The sequence below is a fragment of the Bacillus rossius genome, chromosome 1, assembly GCF_032445375.1.
Source record: "Bacillus rossius redtenbacheri isolate Brsri chromosome 1, Brsri_v3, whole genome shotgun sequence".
NCBI classification, from domain to species: domain Eukaryota; kingdom Metazoa; phylum Arthropoda; class Insecta; order Phasmatodea; family Bacillidae; genus Bacillus; species Bacillus rossius.
Window position 1 is genome coordinate 308493193 of NC_086330.1, and position 16528 is coordinate 308509720.

Consider the following 16528-nt stretch of genomic DNA (forward strand, 5'->3'; position numbering starts at 1 on the left):
ATCATTATACTTAAGTGAAATTAATGGATTTCTGAGTAGAATTTTATACAATTCAATCAGGACCATATTTGTCTTTGAGCAAGAAGTTAATTTTCCTGAGTGGATTACACAGGATGATATCAATGGGCTTGATTCATGATACAGGGTATTATTAAATTATATTATTTCATCCATAGTTGCATGTCTTTCAAGTTGTGTAAAAGTATATGTTTTCCTGAGTTTTCTGAAAAAACCAAATAGCTTTCGGTTTAAGAATTCATACCTGTATTCTAAATCACTTCAACATCCAATTTACCAACACTTAGATATTATTTCTGCAATTGAGAAAGGCAAAAAATATTTCCCATGCACTTTAAATGCATATGTGGGGCCTCCTAGCAAATTGAAAACCTATGTCCATCTTTATTTTCAACGATCTTGCTTGTAAGAAGCAGGCTTGTATTGAAGAGTATTTTTCAGTAGGAGACACAAAAAGTAGACAGTGGGTACTTGTTTCAAAAGTAAAGCAGAATTCAGAAACATTTGCTCAGGGCCAATGCAAACTTTGTGTGGTTTTGCATGAATGAACTGAATGTACATCATGCTTACCATGTTCACGCGAACACCGACACATCATTTTAGGAATTTAAAGATGTGTGTTTCTTGTGCTGGAAAGACGAGTATGGAATTCTCATTTTTGTCATGGACTTTCTTTGTTTAATCAGCTGTGAGGAGTTGAGTGTCTTTCAAGCTAGACTGAAAGTATCACAATCCCACTTAGCAATAAAAAGAGATTTTGCTAAACACAGAAAAAAAAATAGTATGTAATAATGTATTTAAGAACTTGTTAAAGAAACATTGAATAACTAATGTCAACTATTTTTAATTATTACAGTGTCTGACATTGCCTTAGAGGAGACGGTTAAATGAGTCGTGTCTACCTGGGAGAATCACTTATCTTTGACAACTTCAATGATTCTTTGATGCAACTCTGCTATATTTAAACATACATTTTTCTGCACCAATGCAAAGCCAACATCGTTGGTAGATGTGTCGTCAATGGCAACAGATGTGGCGACTTAAAAATATTCAGTTTCGCCCGGGAAATATGTTGTGAGTGACATCACTACTCAGTCTGACAGTTTCTGTGTATAGCATTGTTGTCTCGAGTATGATTGTATGCTTGTCCTCTTGATAATGGAAGGTCACAGTCCTAGTTTTTCTATTGTGATCTCATTTTAGCTGCATCCAAGACCTCAACTTTTCATGTATTTTTATTAAGTTTAATATTATTATATTATATTATTCCATTTTTATATAAAATAATTTCAATTATTTTAATTTCACATTCAGATTTGAGGAATGCAGGTGGCGAGATGGTGGCCATTTGGAGGATATTGTTTTTAAGAAAATGATTTTCCAGTATATTTTTGTTCTTATAAATAAACATTTATTTCAATACAATATATATTTTTTGTGGTTATTTCACAATGCAAAAATTTATGGCGACCCTAAAAAACTTAATTTTATTTCCTTTAGAATTTTCGGCTAATATTTACAGATTTTTTAGGTGGCCACTGCTGACAGGGAATGATTGAGCAAGAGAATTGACCTTGCTCTCGAACTTTTTTATTTTATAAATAGTTTTGTATATTTTTTTTAATTTAACTCATATTTTGTTCATATTTGAAGATTTGTAACGTGGCTGAAAAAAAAATGAATGCCAATATAGCGGCAATGTTATCACAATTGGTGGGGGAGGGGGACAGATATTTGTTTATGTGGTGTTGGTTGTTGTCGGGGTTAGTGTGCTTGTGGACATCATGGGAGAAGTATGTGTTGCCATTTGGTTTTCTGAATGTTAATCGGAATTGACAACATTTGTGTTTCATGTAGTGAATACTTTTTATTTTATATTTTATTTATTAAAAATATTTTAATAATGTACAGTGTCTAATATGCATGTTTTATAATTTTCTTGAACTAAATAAAACAAATTTGGATTTAAAATTAGCTGCATTGAAACTGATAATTAAAATACAGGCCTCTAGAAATTTCCAGGTATTATTTTAATTGATATTAAAAATAACATAGTGTTGTGAATTTCAAAATAACTAATATTAAAATGGTGAATGCAGTTTGGTGTACTATTCTGAAGCCTAATTAAACCTTAATATTTGTTAAATACAAAGGTTGGAATTTTAATAGTGGCAACACTGCTGCAGGGACACCATGCAATAGAACTAAATAATATCGCTTACACCACACATTAGTTACATACCGACTTTACCTCAAAGCAAATGGACTCTCCCTTCCCACATCACGCGCATGCGCGCTGATGAGGATAACAGAGCCACGTGTTAGCTGGCGGTCGAATGTAATGTTGTCACAACGTTTTCGAAACAGGAACAATGGATTTGGATAAAGATTGAATGTACCAGAGGTCGTACAGCACAATAGTGTCAAAAAAGTCTTCACGAGGCTTGAGGGAAATCTGCATTGCCTTACAGAAGTGACGACACTTCCTGCAGAACTCACTCATCATCTTGCAGGACAATGCTCGGCTGCACGCAGCGCAGGCTGTGGCTAATTTGTTCGATCAATGGAGCTGGGAAGTGCTGTACCATCCCCATACTCCACCTTATGACTTTCACTTTATTCTTAAGATGAAGGAATTACTTATTGGCATTCGCTTCAGAAATGTTCCAGAGATTCTTCAGGCAGTAGACTGCTCCATTCTAATTATCAACACAACAGGCATTGCTAAGGTATCATGCGACTTCCTTATCGCTGGAAACGGGTTTTACACAATGCTGATGACTACATTGAAGGACAGTAAAACTTTGTAACATGTATCTCTCTTGTATCAGTTGTAAGTAAATAGTTGTCACTGTTGAAATTCCAACCTTAGTAATTGCTTAAACCACCCTTAATAGGGCTGTATATAATATAAACATATAATATAACCACATACCAAAGTGAACAATAACTAATCAGTAACACATGTAAATAGTATAGATTGGTATGTCCTGCACCAGGGTGCAGGTTGTGGGGCATGTGCTAAGGTGCACCTTCGTGAAGACTTCATCACGGTGGCCATTTTGGATGACATTGACCTTTACCTTCAAAATTTTGCCAAAAATCACAAAAATTTTCAAAATTTTACCTAAATTCTCCAAAATAAATAGAAACGTCTAATTTTTTTGAAAAAAATTTCCTCCAAAAAGGCTAAAAAAAAATTTTAAAATAAAAAATAGTTTCGAGGGGAGAGAAACCAATTTTGAGGGGAAATTTCCAGTTTTATTCGCCAAAATTGCAAGAACCTGGATATGTTACCTAAGAGGCTTAAAATCCCCATTTACAAACTTTCAATAAATCTCTGGAGGGGACCTCGGACCTTGACCTTAACCCTGGCTGCCAGTTTTAATTAATCACATCCACCATTTTGTTTTTTAGTACTTTTTGCCATTTTGGATTCCTCCATTGTGAATTATAATGCCATGTCCACCATTTTGTTTTGTATAATTTTCTGCCATATTTAATTATGTAATGGCCGCCATCTTGAAAATTTGTAATTATTATCCATAAAATAGTTCAAAAAATTTATGCACTTACATCTATAACGGTTCGTTATATACAAAAATAAACAGATGTTCAACGCCGATTGTAATTTTGTTGTTTTTATTTTTTCAAATAGAATGCACAGACGAATCCAAACCCTTTTCAATTCTTTCTCACTCGTTCCAATCGTACATCCGCCTGTTAAAAAAACGGACGCAGCTTGCGCAATGAGAATTAGAGAAAACTAACGTCCTTCAGTAACATTTTACTGCAAGTACACAAAATTAGTGCGGCCTTAAACATGACCGCACCCAGCGAAAACGAATTTCACCACGAGCCAAAACGCCGACGTCGGTGATCACAATTTCTAATTTGTTACTGTCCGAATGAAAATAAAAAAAAATTAGGTTAACTTAATACTCGGCATGGTTCTTACCACCAACGTTAAATAATATCTTCACAAATTCTACATAATTTTGCGAGAAGCCACTGAACGCGACCTACTGGTGCAGCAATCGGCAGACGACTGGTGAAGTCTTGCCACCGTCTCCTCCACGCAGGGAGGATAAGTCACATGACCTCACCGACCAATCACACGCACGCTTCATTCACACTTACAGATACAAGCCAATAGGAGTACAGAACACACTGAAAACAGTTTTCTCTCCATATAGCCAGGAACTTTACACTTTCCTTCTCTCTCCCACACCGTGAGACAGCAGTTATCACACATTTCCCACGACCAGTGGGGAATCCCAGCTTTTGTCTCTCTCTTACTGGGGAATCACTGTTTCTTTCTAACTTGCACTTACAGGCCTCTCATGCCTCTCTTTCTAACCATCACACCAAACACAGTCCCGTGTTCTAGAATCATTCAACACGTTAATGAAAATTAAGAATCATAATACAAATTACTTTACAAAATTAAACTTATTTAGAAAAAACCTCAAAAAGTAGGCCAAAATAGGCAAAAGTCTACTACAGCGACTTATTTGTGAATAATTACATAAAAAATACTGATGATGGAAAATGTCTGTTAAAATACCAGGGACATTCTTAAAACACATAGCACTTGTAAATAATATCATAACGTCTAATTATACTGTTTCATAACATATACATCACTCAAAAAACATTGACTTATTAATACTTACATATACAGAAAAGAAGTTTAAAAGAATATTATTTAGCTAGGAGGGCAGGGTCTTGCAACGTTACACATCATGGAGTCCTTGGTTTGAACTCTGTGAAGGCAAAAAAAAATTAATCCTCTCCCTGTGGTGACAGACTGACCCCCACTACTAATATCAAGGAATATATTACATACATCAACCAGTGTGACATCAGTATATCCATCTTCGATCTGCAATTTTGAATGCATCTGCTAGAGTGCATTGCCAATATCTTGGTTTATTTTACCCGTTAGAGTGCAGTAGTGCCAATTACCAGATCATCAGCCAAAATCCAGTTCAGTGAATGTTAAATTTAGACGATTAATATATATTAGTATATATATAGTATGCATATGCATAATTCATTTAATAATGTGTTCAGTATATATCTCTTTCAAATATGCATATGCATAGAACATACATAGATATGCTAAGCATATTCTGATATTAAGTATGCAAGCATACACATAAATGTATTTACTGAGCTGGATTTTGCAAGACTTCTGTTGGTTTCTTCCATGTGCTCCTGATTATTCCTAGCGATATTTGGTTGGTGTTCTCTGAATGCTCCTGATTATACCTGAGAAAAATATTGCTGCATGAATTTTTTTCCCTTATGTTTCATGCAATTGTTTTCAGAGTTTTGTTTAATTGGTGAAGTCCTGTTACCAAGTAATATTCAGAGGTGCCCCCCCCCCCCCCCCAAACACTATGACTCACGACTCACCCCCCCTCCTAACCAAATGATGTGCCCCCCCCCCCCCCCCCGAAATTTTTTATGCCATTTTCTCAATGATTTACTCTATTATTTTATAATATTATACTTTTTTAGTATTGTATTTTATCAAATTTTGCATTAATTAAAACTGATTTTCTAATAATAATAATTTTGGTCATATCAGGTAATATTTCCATCCTGAACCGACAGATGCCAAACTGCTTTCGTTGAGGAAAGTGCGGGGTTGCCAATTTGATTTACAAGATCCCTTTCAATTATCAAAGCACCAGAAACGTATTTTCACATTAGAAGCTATAATTATGTAAATAATATATACATTTTTCTCGTATTTTAACACCCCCCCTCCCCCCCCCCCCCCCCCGGAAATTTTAATGACGCAGTCTGCGTCGTTACCCCCCCTTGTGGGTACCCCTGTAATATTTGATTCAGGTTGTATCCAAACAAAAATTTAATTACGCAGTCAATTACTATGCCTTTAAAACAGCTAAGAAACACTAACGATTTCTCTTTCCCTTGAGGTCTACTAAAGCCTTCCTTCTCTTGCGACCTTGAAAACCCATTAAAAAATAATTAATATTTCCTGAACTCAACATGTGCGAATCTGTTGTTGAAACTCAGAACTACTTGGCCATGAAACTTCCAAAATGGAAAATTAACTCTCACAGATACATTACTAAAATTTGTATTTAAGTATCTGTTGATATTTAAAACTTTCATTATGCATCTGACCACAATAGCAGAAGCTGATATGGATTCCGGATTGTTGCCAACAGCTGTATCGAAACATTATAGTTTCTGCAGCAAAGAATTTACCTTGTGAAAAATTGCTAAGCATCATGAAAGGACTGACGTTTGGATCATTGATTTTATTTAAACTTTTTTGCACTTTTAGTATTCCATTAGGACAACATAATGTGCAAGTAGTAATGTGTGCTATTTGGGCATTTTCAAGAAAATTGCAAGAAAATGTTTTACGCGTTGTGACCGTGAGTGCGAGATGGCAATGGTCGAGGGTTAGTTTTCAAGCTCCGTAATTGCTGGGTCTCTGGATCGTGTCCTACTCATGGTGTTATATTTTTTAAATAATTTTTTTTTAACACTTGTCATATTTATTCATATGTATTACAATTCAAAGGTAATATAATTTTAAAATGTGTGTATTTGCATGAACTTTTATTGAATTTCCAATTTTTTTTGTCTGTTCACTAATGTTTATTATAACAAGAAATATTACATTTATAAACATTGACAAGTAAAAACTAACATAAACACTCAAAGTTTTGCTGAAAATGTATGCCTGTCGTAATTTGTGACATTCTTTATACTTGTAATCGGGTAAGGTACCCGGAATTGCTTTGTACCTAGACTCTTCAACCAGCAGAAACAGATGTGAAATGATAAGGGGAGGGATAGGTTTGCACCTCGATTCTATTCGTATAGGGCGAAAGTAATTGAATAGCCCCCATTTGGCAGTTAACTCGCATAACGTTGAGCTTGCTCATTTAACAAGAACGAATAGTGTACTTACAAATTCTTTGAACATTACAAAATGTACATATTTACTGTAAAAATGGAGGTGACATCCGATTCGATACTGCGGGTGATGAATTTCATGAAAATTCAATGCATAATGCAGTTGCAAAATGATGGTTTAAAAATGTATTCATGTCCTATGATAGTCTTCTTCAAGAAGCAGACCTTAAAGATATAGAACAATCAGCAATGATTTCTGCAGATTCAGTGGCGATGGGAGGAATCATCAGCAACGATTTATGCAGATTCAGTGACGATTGGAGAAGAACTGTATCAGCCTACCGTCAAAATGTTAAGAGAAAAAAATACTTATTACTGATGAGGACCTCATTTCTTTCGATGAAGTGATGAAGAAGGTCTATTCCATAAAGGTGAAGGAGATTTTTCCGATGATGAGGATTAAAATTCAGCGGGAAAAAAGGCCAAAACCGAATATGTTCCGTTGGAGTAAAAATAAAAGTAGTGAGACGGACAAACAACACCCCACGTGGAGTCTACAAATGCTCCAGATAAAATGATCTCAAAGTTTCAAAAGGAAGGATGATTTGAAGAGATGGGAAGAGAACATAAAAACTGAGGGAACCACGATCGATAAATATTTCATAATTGATTCTTGGACCTATGAAGGCTTGGAGGAGGATCGCAAAAATTATCAGCAAGTAAGTGTACATTTTTATTGACTTTACATCTAACGTTTTTTTAAATTTTCACTAACCCTATTTGAAGTAACAAATTATGATAATGACATGACACTTCGATTTTACTTTACAGGTGACAACATGGAACCTACAGCAGTAGGCATTGGCTGCTGCAGGACAATTTTAATTGAAGGAATTTATCTTTAAAGCATCACTTTCACGGGTGAAAAAATTAAAACAATAACACAATTCGGCAGAGGATGATCACGCAATATGTGAATAACAGGGGATCTGTGACTTTGGAAGAAACACTCGAATTTCCAAGGAAGTTTCAACTGCAGACGAAGGCAATCATTGCAAATTTTAACAAAACATTTGTGATTAATACCGACCAGACAGGTTGTAAGTACCAGTCTCGCAGAAAAAAAAATTCAAAAACTGTGTTTGTTAAAAGCCACAATATGGTCAAGGTAACACACTAATACACAGCACAGTACGCGATGACGTCTGGTGAATTATTATCAAAAGTTTTGCGTTTTCAAGAAGCCACGGGAAAGTTTGGTTCAAGGATTTAAAAAACTGTTGAGAATTTAACGAAAAACCTTCCAAATGTTGTTGTAACATGTTCAAAATCTAGGAAACTTACCACACAGCTCCATAATTTGTTTTTAACCAGCATCATGCTTCCTTACAGGGAGAAAGAAAAATGCTTAATAATAATAAACTCTTGGGGGGGGGGGGGGGGGGGGGGGTCAAATGAATCCTGGTTTGTACGATGAAATCTTTACCGACAACGATGGTCTTGGGACTTGCACGGTTAAAGTCATACCCTTGAAATGTACTCCGATTATCCAACCATGCGATGTTTATTTCAATAGGCAAGTGAAAAACTTTATCAAGCACATTCAAAATTGTACATATTTGATTGAAAACAAAATGAGAAGTTGCTTCTTGTGAAGATGCTGTTAAAATACATTCCATCGAACATCACCAATTATCAGCACCGATAGTCATGGAAATGTTGCGTTATGCATGGTTTGCATCCAAATTGTCTGAGGGAAGAGATATTTTCAAAATGTCATTGAGGTTTGTTTTTTGATAGAAACTCTTATGATTCCTTGTGTATGTGCGAAAATTGCATTCATTGAAAGTAGCAGATGCTGTTTTAATTTATGTTTTCGGTGTCTGTATGATAAATATCATCCTGAAACTTGTAATGTCAAAAGCACATCCAACGATTAATTATACATTACTCTTATATTATGACAAATTGTAACTCATTGTATTATTGAATAACAGTATTTATGTTAAACCTTTATTTATCAATTTTTGACTTGGGATTTCCAAGCCTGTCCCTCCCCTTTGTCCTTTCACATCAAATCTCTTTTGCAGGTTGAAGTGTCCAGGTACAAAGCAATTCCGGGTACCTTTCCCGATCGCAGGTATATGTAATGTTGCAAATTACAACAGGCATACATTTTCAGCAAAACTTTGTGTGTTTATGTTAGTCGTTTACTTGTCGATGTTTATAAATACATATATTATTTCTTGTTATAATAAACATTAACAAACAGACAAAAAAAAAAGGAAATTCAATAAAAGTTCATGCAAATACACACATTTTAAAATTATATTATATTTGAATTGTAATATATAAGAAAGAATATGACCAGTGTTGGAAAAAATATGAATTAAAATAACACCATGAATAGAACTCAATTCAGAGATCCAGCGATTATGGAGCTTGAACACTAACTACTGGACTACCACCATATCGCGCTCATAGTCACAACGCACCGGTACATATTCAAAGCGTAAAACTTCTCTTGCGATTTTCTCATACGCCCAAGTAGTACGCCTTACTACTTGCACATTATGTTGTGCTAATGGATTATTACTAAAAGTGTACAAAGTTTGAATAAAATCAGTGATCGGAACGTCATAGCTTCCACTTGTGAGTGTATTTTTGGTCTTTACAAGTCAGTGTCAGAAATACTTTGGTCGCAGATATTTCTTGAATAAAGATTATAAGATCTGTACAACCAAGCCGACTAATGATAACGAGGACTAATCTACAACATTGAGGAAGTGGAATGAAGACAAATTATTGGACAACTATAATGATCTGGACGAACATGAAAATGCTGATACTTCAAAACTATCCTAGATATTGCTAGTGATTTTGAATTGAAAGCTAACAAAAAAGTAGCATCTTAATGGAATATGAAATAATATTTATACCAAATTCTATTTGTTTCAGTGAAATTGTGAATAATATTAAAAGAAGCACCTGAAGCTCTCAAGATCAATGACTATGATGAAGCGCTGAGACCAAAAAATGGAAACTGCACATCAAAATAAATAAATCTGATCACACTTATGATGGTCACTAGGCAATGATAATTTTAATGACTTTGAGGCTAGTCTTAAAACAGAAGCATTCAGAGATTTTAAATATATTAATAACAAACCTGTAAGAAAGATACAGCAGCAGAAGAAATTGATTACACATCATGGGAAGATCCTAACATATTGTTCGACAGGTTGAGACTTTTACATTCTTCGCAAAATGCTGAAAATGTACCCATCACCAAAGAAACATGGACTACTTCGTGAACTATGATGTGCGGGTGACTTACAAGAATGACTTTTTTTACCTGCATGTGAATAAAAGTGAAAAATATTTTTAACTTTGCATTTAAAAAACTAAAGATTGTTTTATTTTTGTAATCTAATTTATAAGAATGAAATATATTATTACAACTTCTATACTAATGATGTAAAATTTTTTACCAATGATTAATGAAATGGAGAGTAATAATAAAGCCATTTCAGCAATCGGAACCAGTTTGTGCAAAAATACAATTGAAATCATTGACACATTTGGAGCAATTACAGCAGTTGGAGGCAAATGTGGTTGGAGCAATTGGAGCCAATTTCAGTTGGAGTAATTGAAGGAGTTGGAACTAAATTCAGTTGGAGCCATGTGGAGTTGGAGCAATTGGAGCAGTTAAGAGTCACATGCTGTCATAGCATTGGGAGCAAAATTCAGTTGGGGAAATTGGAGCAGTTGGAACCAAGTGCATTTGAAGTATTTGGAGCCTGATGCTGTTGTATCCTACCAATTTGAATGTTTGTGCGAATGTAGGTGCATTTAGTTAAATATGTGTAGTTAAGTCTGTAGTCAGGATTGAATATTTATTGGATCAAAACCTCTTGGAAACATTTTTCAGGGATTCTCAGTTTTTATGGTAGGTGTAAAACATCGTTAGTTAATTGGCCTATTTTCTTTGAATATATTATAGCCATAACATAGGTCTGTGAGTTCAGAGACTGGTCTTATCTACCAGAAATATGTAATTGTTTGAAAGATATGACAAGTATAACAAGTATGACGATTGAAACTTAAATGAACGATGTAGCTTCTCCGAGTCAAAAGTTAATACTAAATGTAAATCTCGAAATGCAGCAAAAAGACCTCAAAATGGCGGTGCTTCCCCCTCCAATGCGCGCGATGAGTCACAGTCCTCACTTAGCGTAACTAATTCTTTGATTCTTTAGCTATCCAGTGGTGTATTTAAATTTTTTGACGGAGATGATAGATATGTAGTGTTACACTCCTCAGTCATAACAGAGTAAACCCACGTTATGTTATAACTTTGTTACAATTCACTCTCCTGATGATTGGGGGGCAACCAGTGGATCTTTTGGTTTCAGAAGGCAAAGTACCTCTGTTTTTATTTTACTTGTGATTATTTTCACATTGGATATTTTATAAATGTATTAACAAAAATATATAGAACATGTTTTTATTATCACATTATAAAAAGAATGTTTGGATTCGCTTGGGCTATATGCCTGATATTGAACATAACATGGTTGAAAGGCATGCCAAATACAAAAAAAGAAGGCCTCGTGTATCGGAAACACTAGTTCTTTATCCTTTTACTCAAACATATATTGCACACTAATTACTGACAAAGAAGACCTCATGGTTCTGAGATGCTTGGCCTAGATGCATGTAGTTGACACTCTAGTATTAAAAAAAAGTGCATCGAATATGGACTTAATGATTTCAAGTAACATATTGTTCAATTGGGCAGGAGACCTTGTTTGCAGTGAGGATAATTAATTTAAAAAAAATATTTTAGTGTCTAAATTAATTTTTTTGGCTCTGACCAAGGATAAGGATCCAACCAAGCACTGACATGATAGAATCATTTAATAAATTATAGAGACAATTTTTTTTAATGATTTTTGGAATTTTTTTCCAATTTATAATTTAATAACTACAAATTTTCGAGAGGTTAGCCAGTACATCATCAGCGGCTTATGATAGCTTGTCGGTGGAGAATTAAAGCTTATTTTAGGATTCTGTGCCATATTTCATTAATGAATTTTTTTTAACCTAAATTGAACATTATTGCATTCTCCAGAGATGGACCAAGGACAGACATCGATTGAATCACTCATTACATTAATAGTTGATTTTTGATGATTTTTAGTATTTTTCCAATTTTTTTGTTTTTGTTAATCATTACCAATTTTCAAAATTATGTTCAGTATGTCATCAGCAGCTTACTGGTTGCTGTGGATGGGAATTTTAAATCTCTTTTAAGAATTATCACCATATTTTATTAAATAAGTATTTTTAACCTAAAATTAACTTTTTTTTTCATCATCAAGGAATTGAACCAAGAACAGGCATCAATTAACATAATCAATAAATTAGTTAGTAATTTTTATTATAATGTTTAGAATTTTTTTACAAATTTCTAGGTTAAAAATTGTAGATTTTCAAGATGGTGTTAAAATGGCTGATGATCTGGTAAATGGCACTACTGCACTCTAGTGGGTAAAATAAACCAAAACGGTGTCAATGCACTCTAGCAGATGCAATCAAAATGGCGGGTCCAATATTGCTACGATAACACCATATTGATTGATCTAATATATTCCTTGATAAGACGGCCCAGGTGGAAAAAGGGGGGGGGGGGGGGGGGGGGGCAGTCTGCCATCTGCTACCACAGGGGGAGGATTAATTCTTTCGCCCTCATCAGGTTCGAACTGAGGACTCAATGACATATGTGCATTATTTATTAAAAATATTTATTAATTTTTGGATAATAATTAAGGATTTTCAATATGGCGGCCCAAACATAATTAGATATGGTGAAAAATTCTAGAAAACAAAATGGTGGATACGGCATCATAATTCAAATGGAGGAATCAAAAATGATGAAATATATTACAAAACAAAATGTTGAATGGGATTAATAATTAACTTAAGGTCAGAGGCTCATTGGAGGCTTGTAAATGGGGACTTTAAGCCTCTTTGGTGACATTTTAAGCAACTGACATGTTTGAGAAATAAAACAGGAAATTTCCCCTCAAAACAGGAATTTATCCCTCAAAAAGGTTATTTTCTATTTTAATATTTTTTTGAGATTATTTGAAGTGAATTTTTCCCTTATAACCTTAACATTTTGAGTTATTTTGGTGAATTTTAGGTCAATTTAGACAAATTTGGTAAATTTTTCCATAATATTTTGCAAAATGGTGATCCAAAATGGCCACCTTGACATCACAATCCAAGATAGCACCCCAGCACAGGCACCTCACTCTGCACCCTGGTGCATGACTTTCCAATATACTACTCACATACTCTTAAAGCAGGTATTTTTGACACCTAAAAAAATTAAAACACTTTTGATTCCAATGATTCTTTTTTGGAGCAGCTTTCGTGGGCAGCATTGATCAGGACCGACTTGAATGATCATTGTTTTAAAAATACGAGGCATGTGATAGCACTTGAGATATTGTTTATTATTATCATCAAATAATTATGTCACAAATTAGTTACTTTTAAACTATACAATTTCTCTAAGCTATTACAAATAATTTAAACTGCATAATTTTCTAATGCTTAATGGAAACATCTGCAACTTTACAAATATTTATGCCATGATTAAAATACTATTTTTCATTAAAGTTTCATATTGAAATAATACGTAAAATTTTTTTAACACTTGATAACATGTATTGTGGTGACAACCATTATGTAACATTTTCCAGGGTGATTGGTCAAGCTTGACAGTGAGAAAACACCAACAACGTTTAGTAAATATTCTTCGTAAACCATTCCGCAGAAAATCAACATCTTCGCCTTTGCTTGCAAATTGTGATAGGGTAGGTTTGGGGAAAGAGGGGCTGAACAACGCTCAAGAGGAGCAGCAAGGCAGCGACGACTGCTTCGACAAAGTATGTGTCTCCTGCTCATCTTGCTTACCTATAGCACGGCCATCCTGCTTTTTGGTAATTGTAGCATGACCATCCTGCTCTCTAGTAATTGTAGCATGGACATCCTGCTCTTTAGTTTTTGTAGCATGGACATCCTGCTCTCTGGTAATTGTAGCATGGCCATCCTGCTCTCTGGTAATTGTAGCATGGCCATCCTGCTCTTTAGTAATTGTAGCATGGCCATCCTGCTCTCTGATAATTGTAGCATGGCCATCCTGCTCTCTGATAATTGTAGCATGGCCATCCTGATCTCTGATAATTGTAGAATGGCCATCCTGCTCTTTAGTAATTGTAGCATGGCTATCATGCACTTCTCAAGTAACTGCTCTCCTCTAACTACTATAGGTTAGCATCTCTGCTCTCTAATAACAGTAGCATGGCTCTCCTGCTCTCCTCTAGTAACTGTAGCATGGCCATCCTACTTACCTCTTGTAACTGTAGCATAGCCTCCCTGCTCTCCTTTAGTAACTGTAGCATAACCATCCTGCTCTCATTTAGTAACTGTAACATAGCCTCACTGCTCTCCTGTAGTAACAATAACATAGCCTACCTGCTCTCCATTAGTAAGTAGCTTAGCCTTCTTATCTCCTTTAGTTACTAGCATAGCCTCCTTGCTCTCCTCTAGTAACTGTGGCATAGCTTTAGGCTTTTCTTCAGTAACTGTAGTATAGTCTCCAAGCTCTCCATTATTAACTGTAGCATACCCTCCTAGTTCTCCATTAGTAACTGTAGCATAGCCTCCCTGCTCTCCATTAGTAACTGTAGCATAGCCACCCTGCTCTCTTCAGTAAATGTAGCATAGCCTCCTTGCTCTCCTTTAGTAACTTCAGCATAACCATCCTTCTCTCATTTAGTAACTAGCATAGACTCTCTGCTCTCCTCTAGTAACTGTAGCATAGCCTCCCTGCTCTCCGTTAGTAACTAGCTTAGCCTTCTTATCTCCTTTAGTTACTAGCATAGCCTCTCTGCTGTCCTCTAGTAACTTTAGTATTGCCTTCCTGCTCTTTTCTAGTAACTTTATCCTAGGCTCCGTGCTCTTCTCAAGTAACTTCAGCATAGATTCATTGCTCTCCTCTAGTTAGCCATGTTTTGGAGGTAAAATAAGTAGTGTTATCTGAAATTAATAATTCGGGACTATCAAAGATTTTCCTTATTTTGTTTTCCAAATTGGTACAAATGTAAAAAGCTTTCATATCTCACAGGGACATTAAAACCACAAACCTAGAGAACCTATCAGCTAGAATCAGAATGCAATTATGTTTCTTACTTGAAGGAGGAAGAAGCCCAAACATGTAAATGAATACTCTTTCCCAGATTCTTCCCGGCATTTGGACTGAGTACATCCCTTCTTTGGGATGAGGTTGTTTAGTCAATTGACATTCCTATATTTGGTCCACATGTTCTTTGATTTTCTAATGCATACCTGGCCAGTAAAATTCCTTTTTGATTTTCTGTTCGGTTTTCTGGAAGCCCTTATGTTCCCCACCGGGAGAGTCATGGAAATATTGCAAAACCATGGGTCTCACGGCCTTTGGAACCCATACAAATATCTGTATTTTCTTATTTGTGCACTAAATGACATTCTTCATTACTACAAAGTTTTTGCACTCACCAGCCTCAATCTGAGTGCAGATAGATCCCCCTTCAGAATCTTTGTGTTGCCATTAAGCAATGTTTGAAAAATTCAGGAATTTGTTGAATGGTGGCACATGCTTCCTGCCTTTCCTGTTCCGAGACCTCAAATTCTCTCAGGTCATACATGCGTGAAAGTGCATCTGCCACATTACTTTTATTTTGTAGGTAGCCAGTCACACCTCCCTAACTGCTTGGTTATTATGTCCTTGATCTCTGCGATCAATTCCTGCAACCTTTTTTCCTGGTCCTCAGTGAGGTTTTTTTTTAGCGCTTCAATTCAATACCAGAACATGCCTTAGCCTCTTTGTATTGAACTCTGTAATCAATTCCTGCAACATTTTTTCCTGGTCCTCAGTTTTTTCCTTAGCGCTTCAATACCAAACACGTCTTAGCTTCTTTGTAACTTTTCATGACTAGAGGAAGAGAAACATTCCTACCAAAATCAAAAATCAACTCATGCCTAGCACAGTCGACAAGTGCTCGTGTTTCCTCAAGGAAATTTAACCCTAACATCATTTCACACAACAGCTCAGGCAGCACCCAAAATTCTAGTTCAGAAGATTTTCTTATTTTATAAAGTGCAGTATAAAGGAAACCCTGACTTTACTGCTATCACCATTTGCTACTTGCAATTAAAATTCTACCGCTATCCTGATTTGTTTCTTCAACTCTCATCTTTTTTACCAGGCGGCTCACAAAACCCTGACTCACGAAACAGTAACTTGTTCCAGTATCCACCATGGCTTGTATAGCATGCTCTCCATTCTCAAGTCCCACCCAAAAGCTACTAAGTTTCTTCTCAGCATTCCTATATCTGATCACCGCTCCTTGCTTTACACCAGCGTCATCATCAGCCCCTTTATCGGAATGGTTTACAGCTCTGGGTGACATCCTACTTGCTTTTGCTATATGCCCCTTTTCCGCGCAGTTATAGCATTTCCGGTTGTCAGTTACTTGATTCCTACTTTTAG

At 35.5% G+C, this 16528-nt stretch overlaps 1 protein-coding gene across 5 annotated transcripts in view; it reads left to right on the forward strand.

Annotated features, from left to right (window-relative positions):
- The window catches only part of LOC134527883 (tyrosine-protein kinase Fer), a 143967-nt gene that overhangs the window by 51699 nt on the left and 75740 nt on the right, over positions 1 to 16528 (forward strand). For 3 of the 5 annotated variants that reach the window (XM_063360882.1, XM_063360883.1, XM_063360887.1), the window contains exon 9: positions 13698 to 13883. The exons of the other annotated variants lie outside the window; for them this stretch is intronic. In XM_063360882.1, coding sequence (XP_063216952.1) covers positions 13698 to 13883 — 186 coding nt within the window. The remainder of the gene's footprint in view (positions 1 to 13697; positions 13884 to 16528) is intronic. 5 annotated transcript variants of the gene reach the window in all.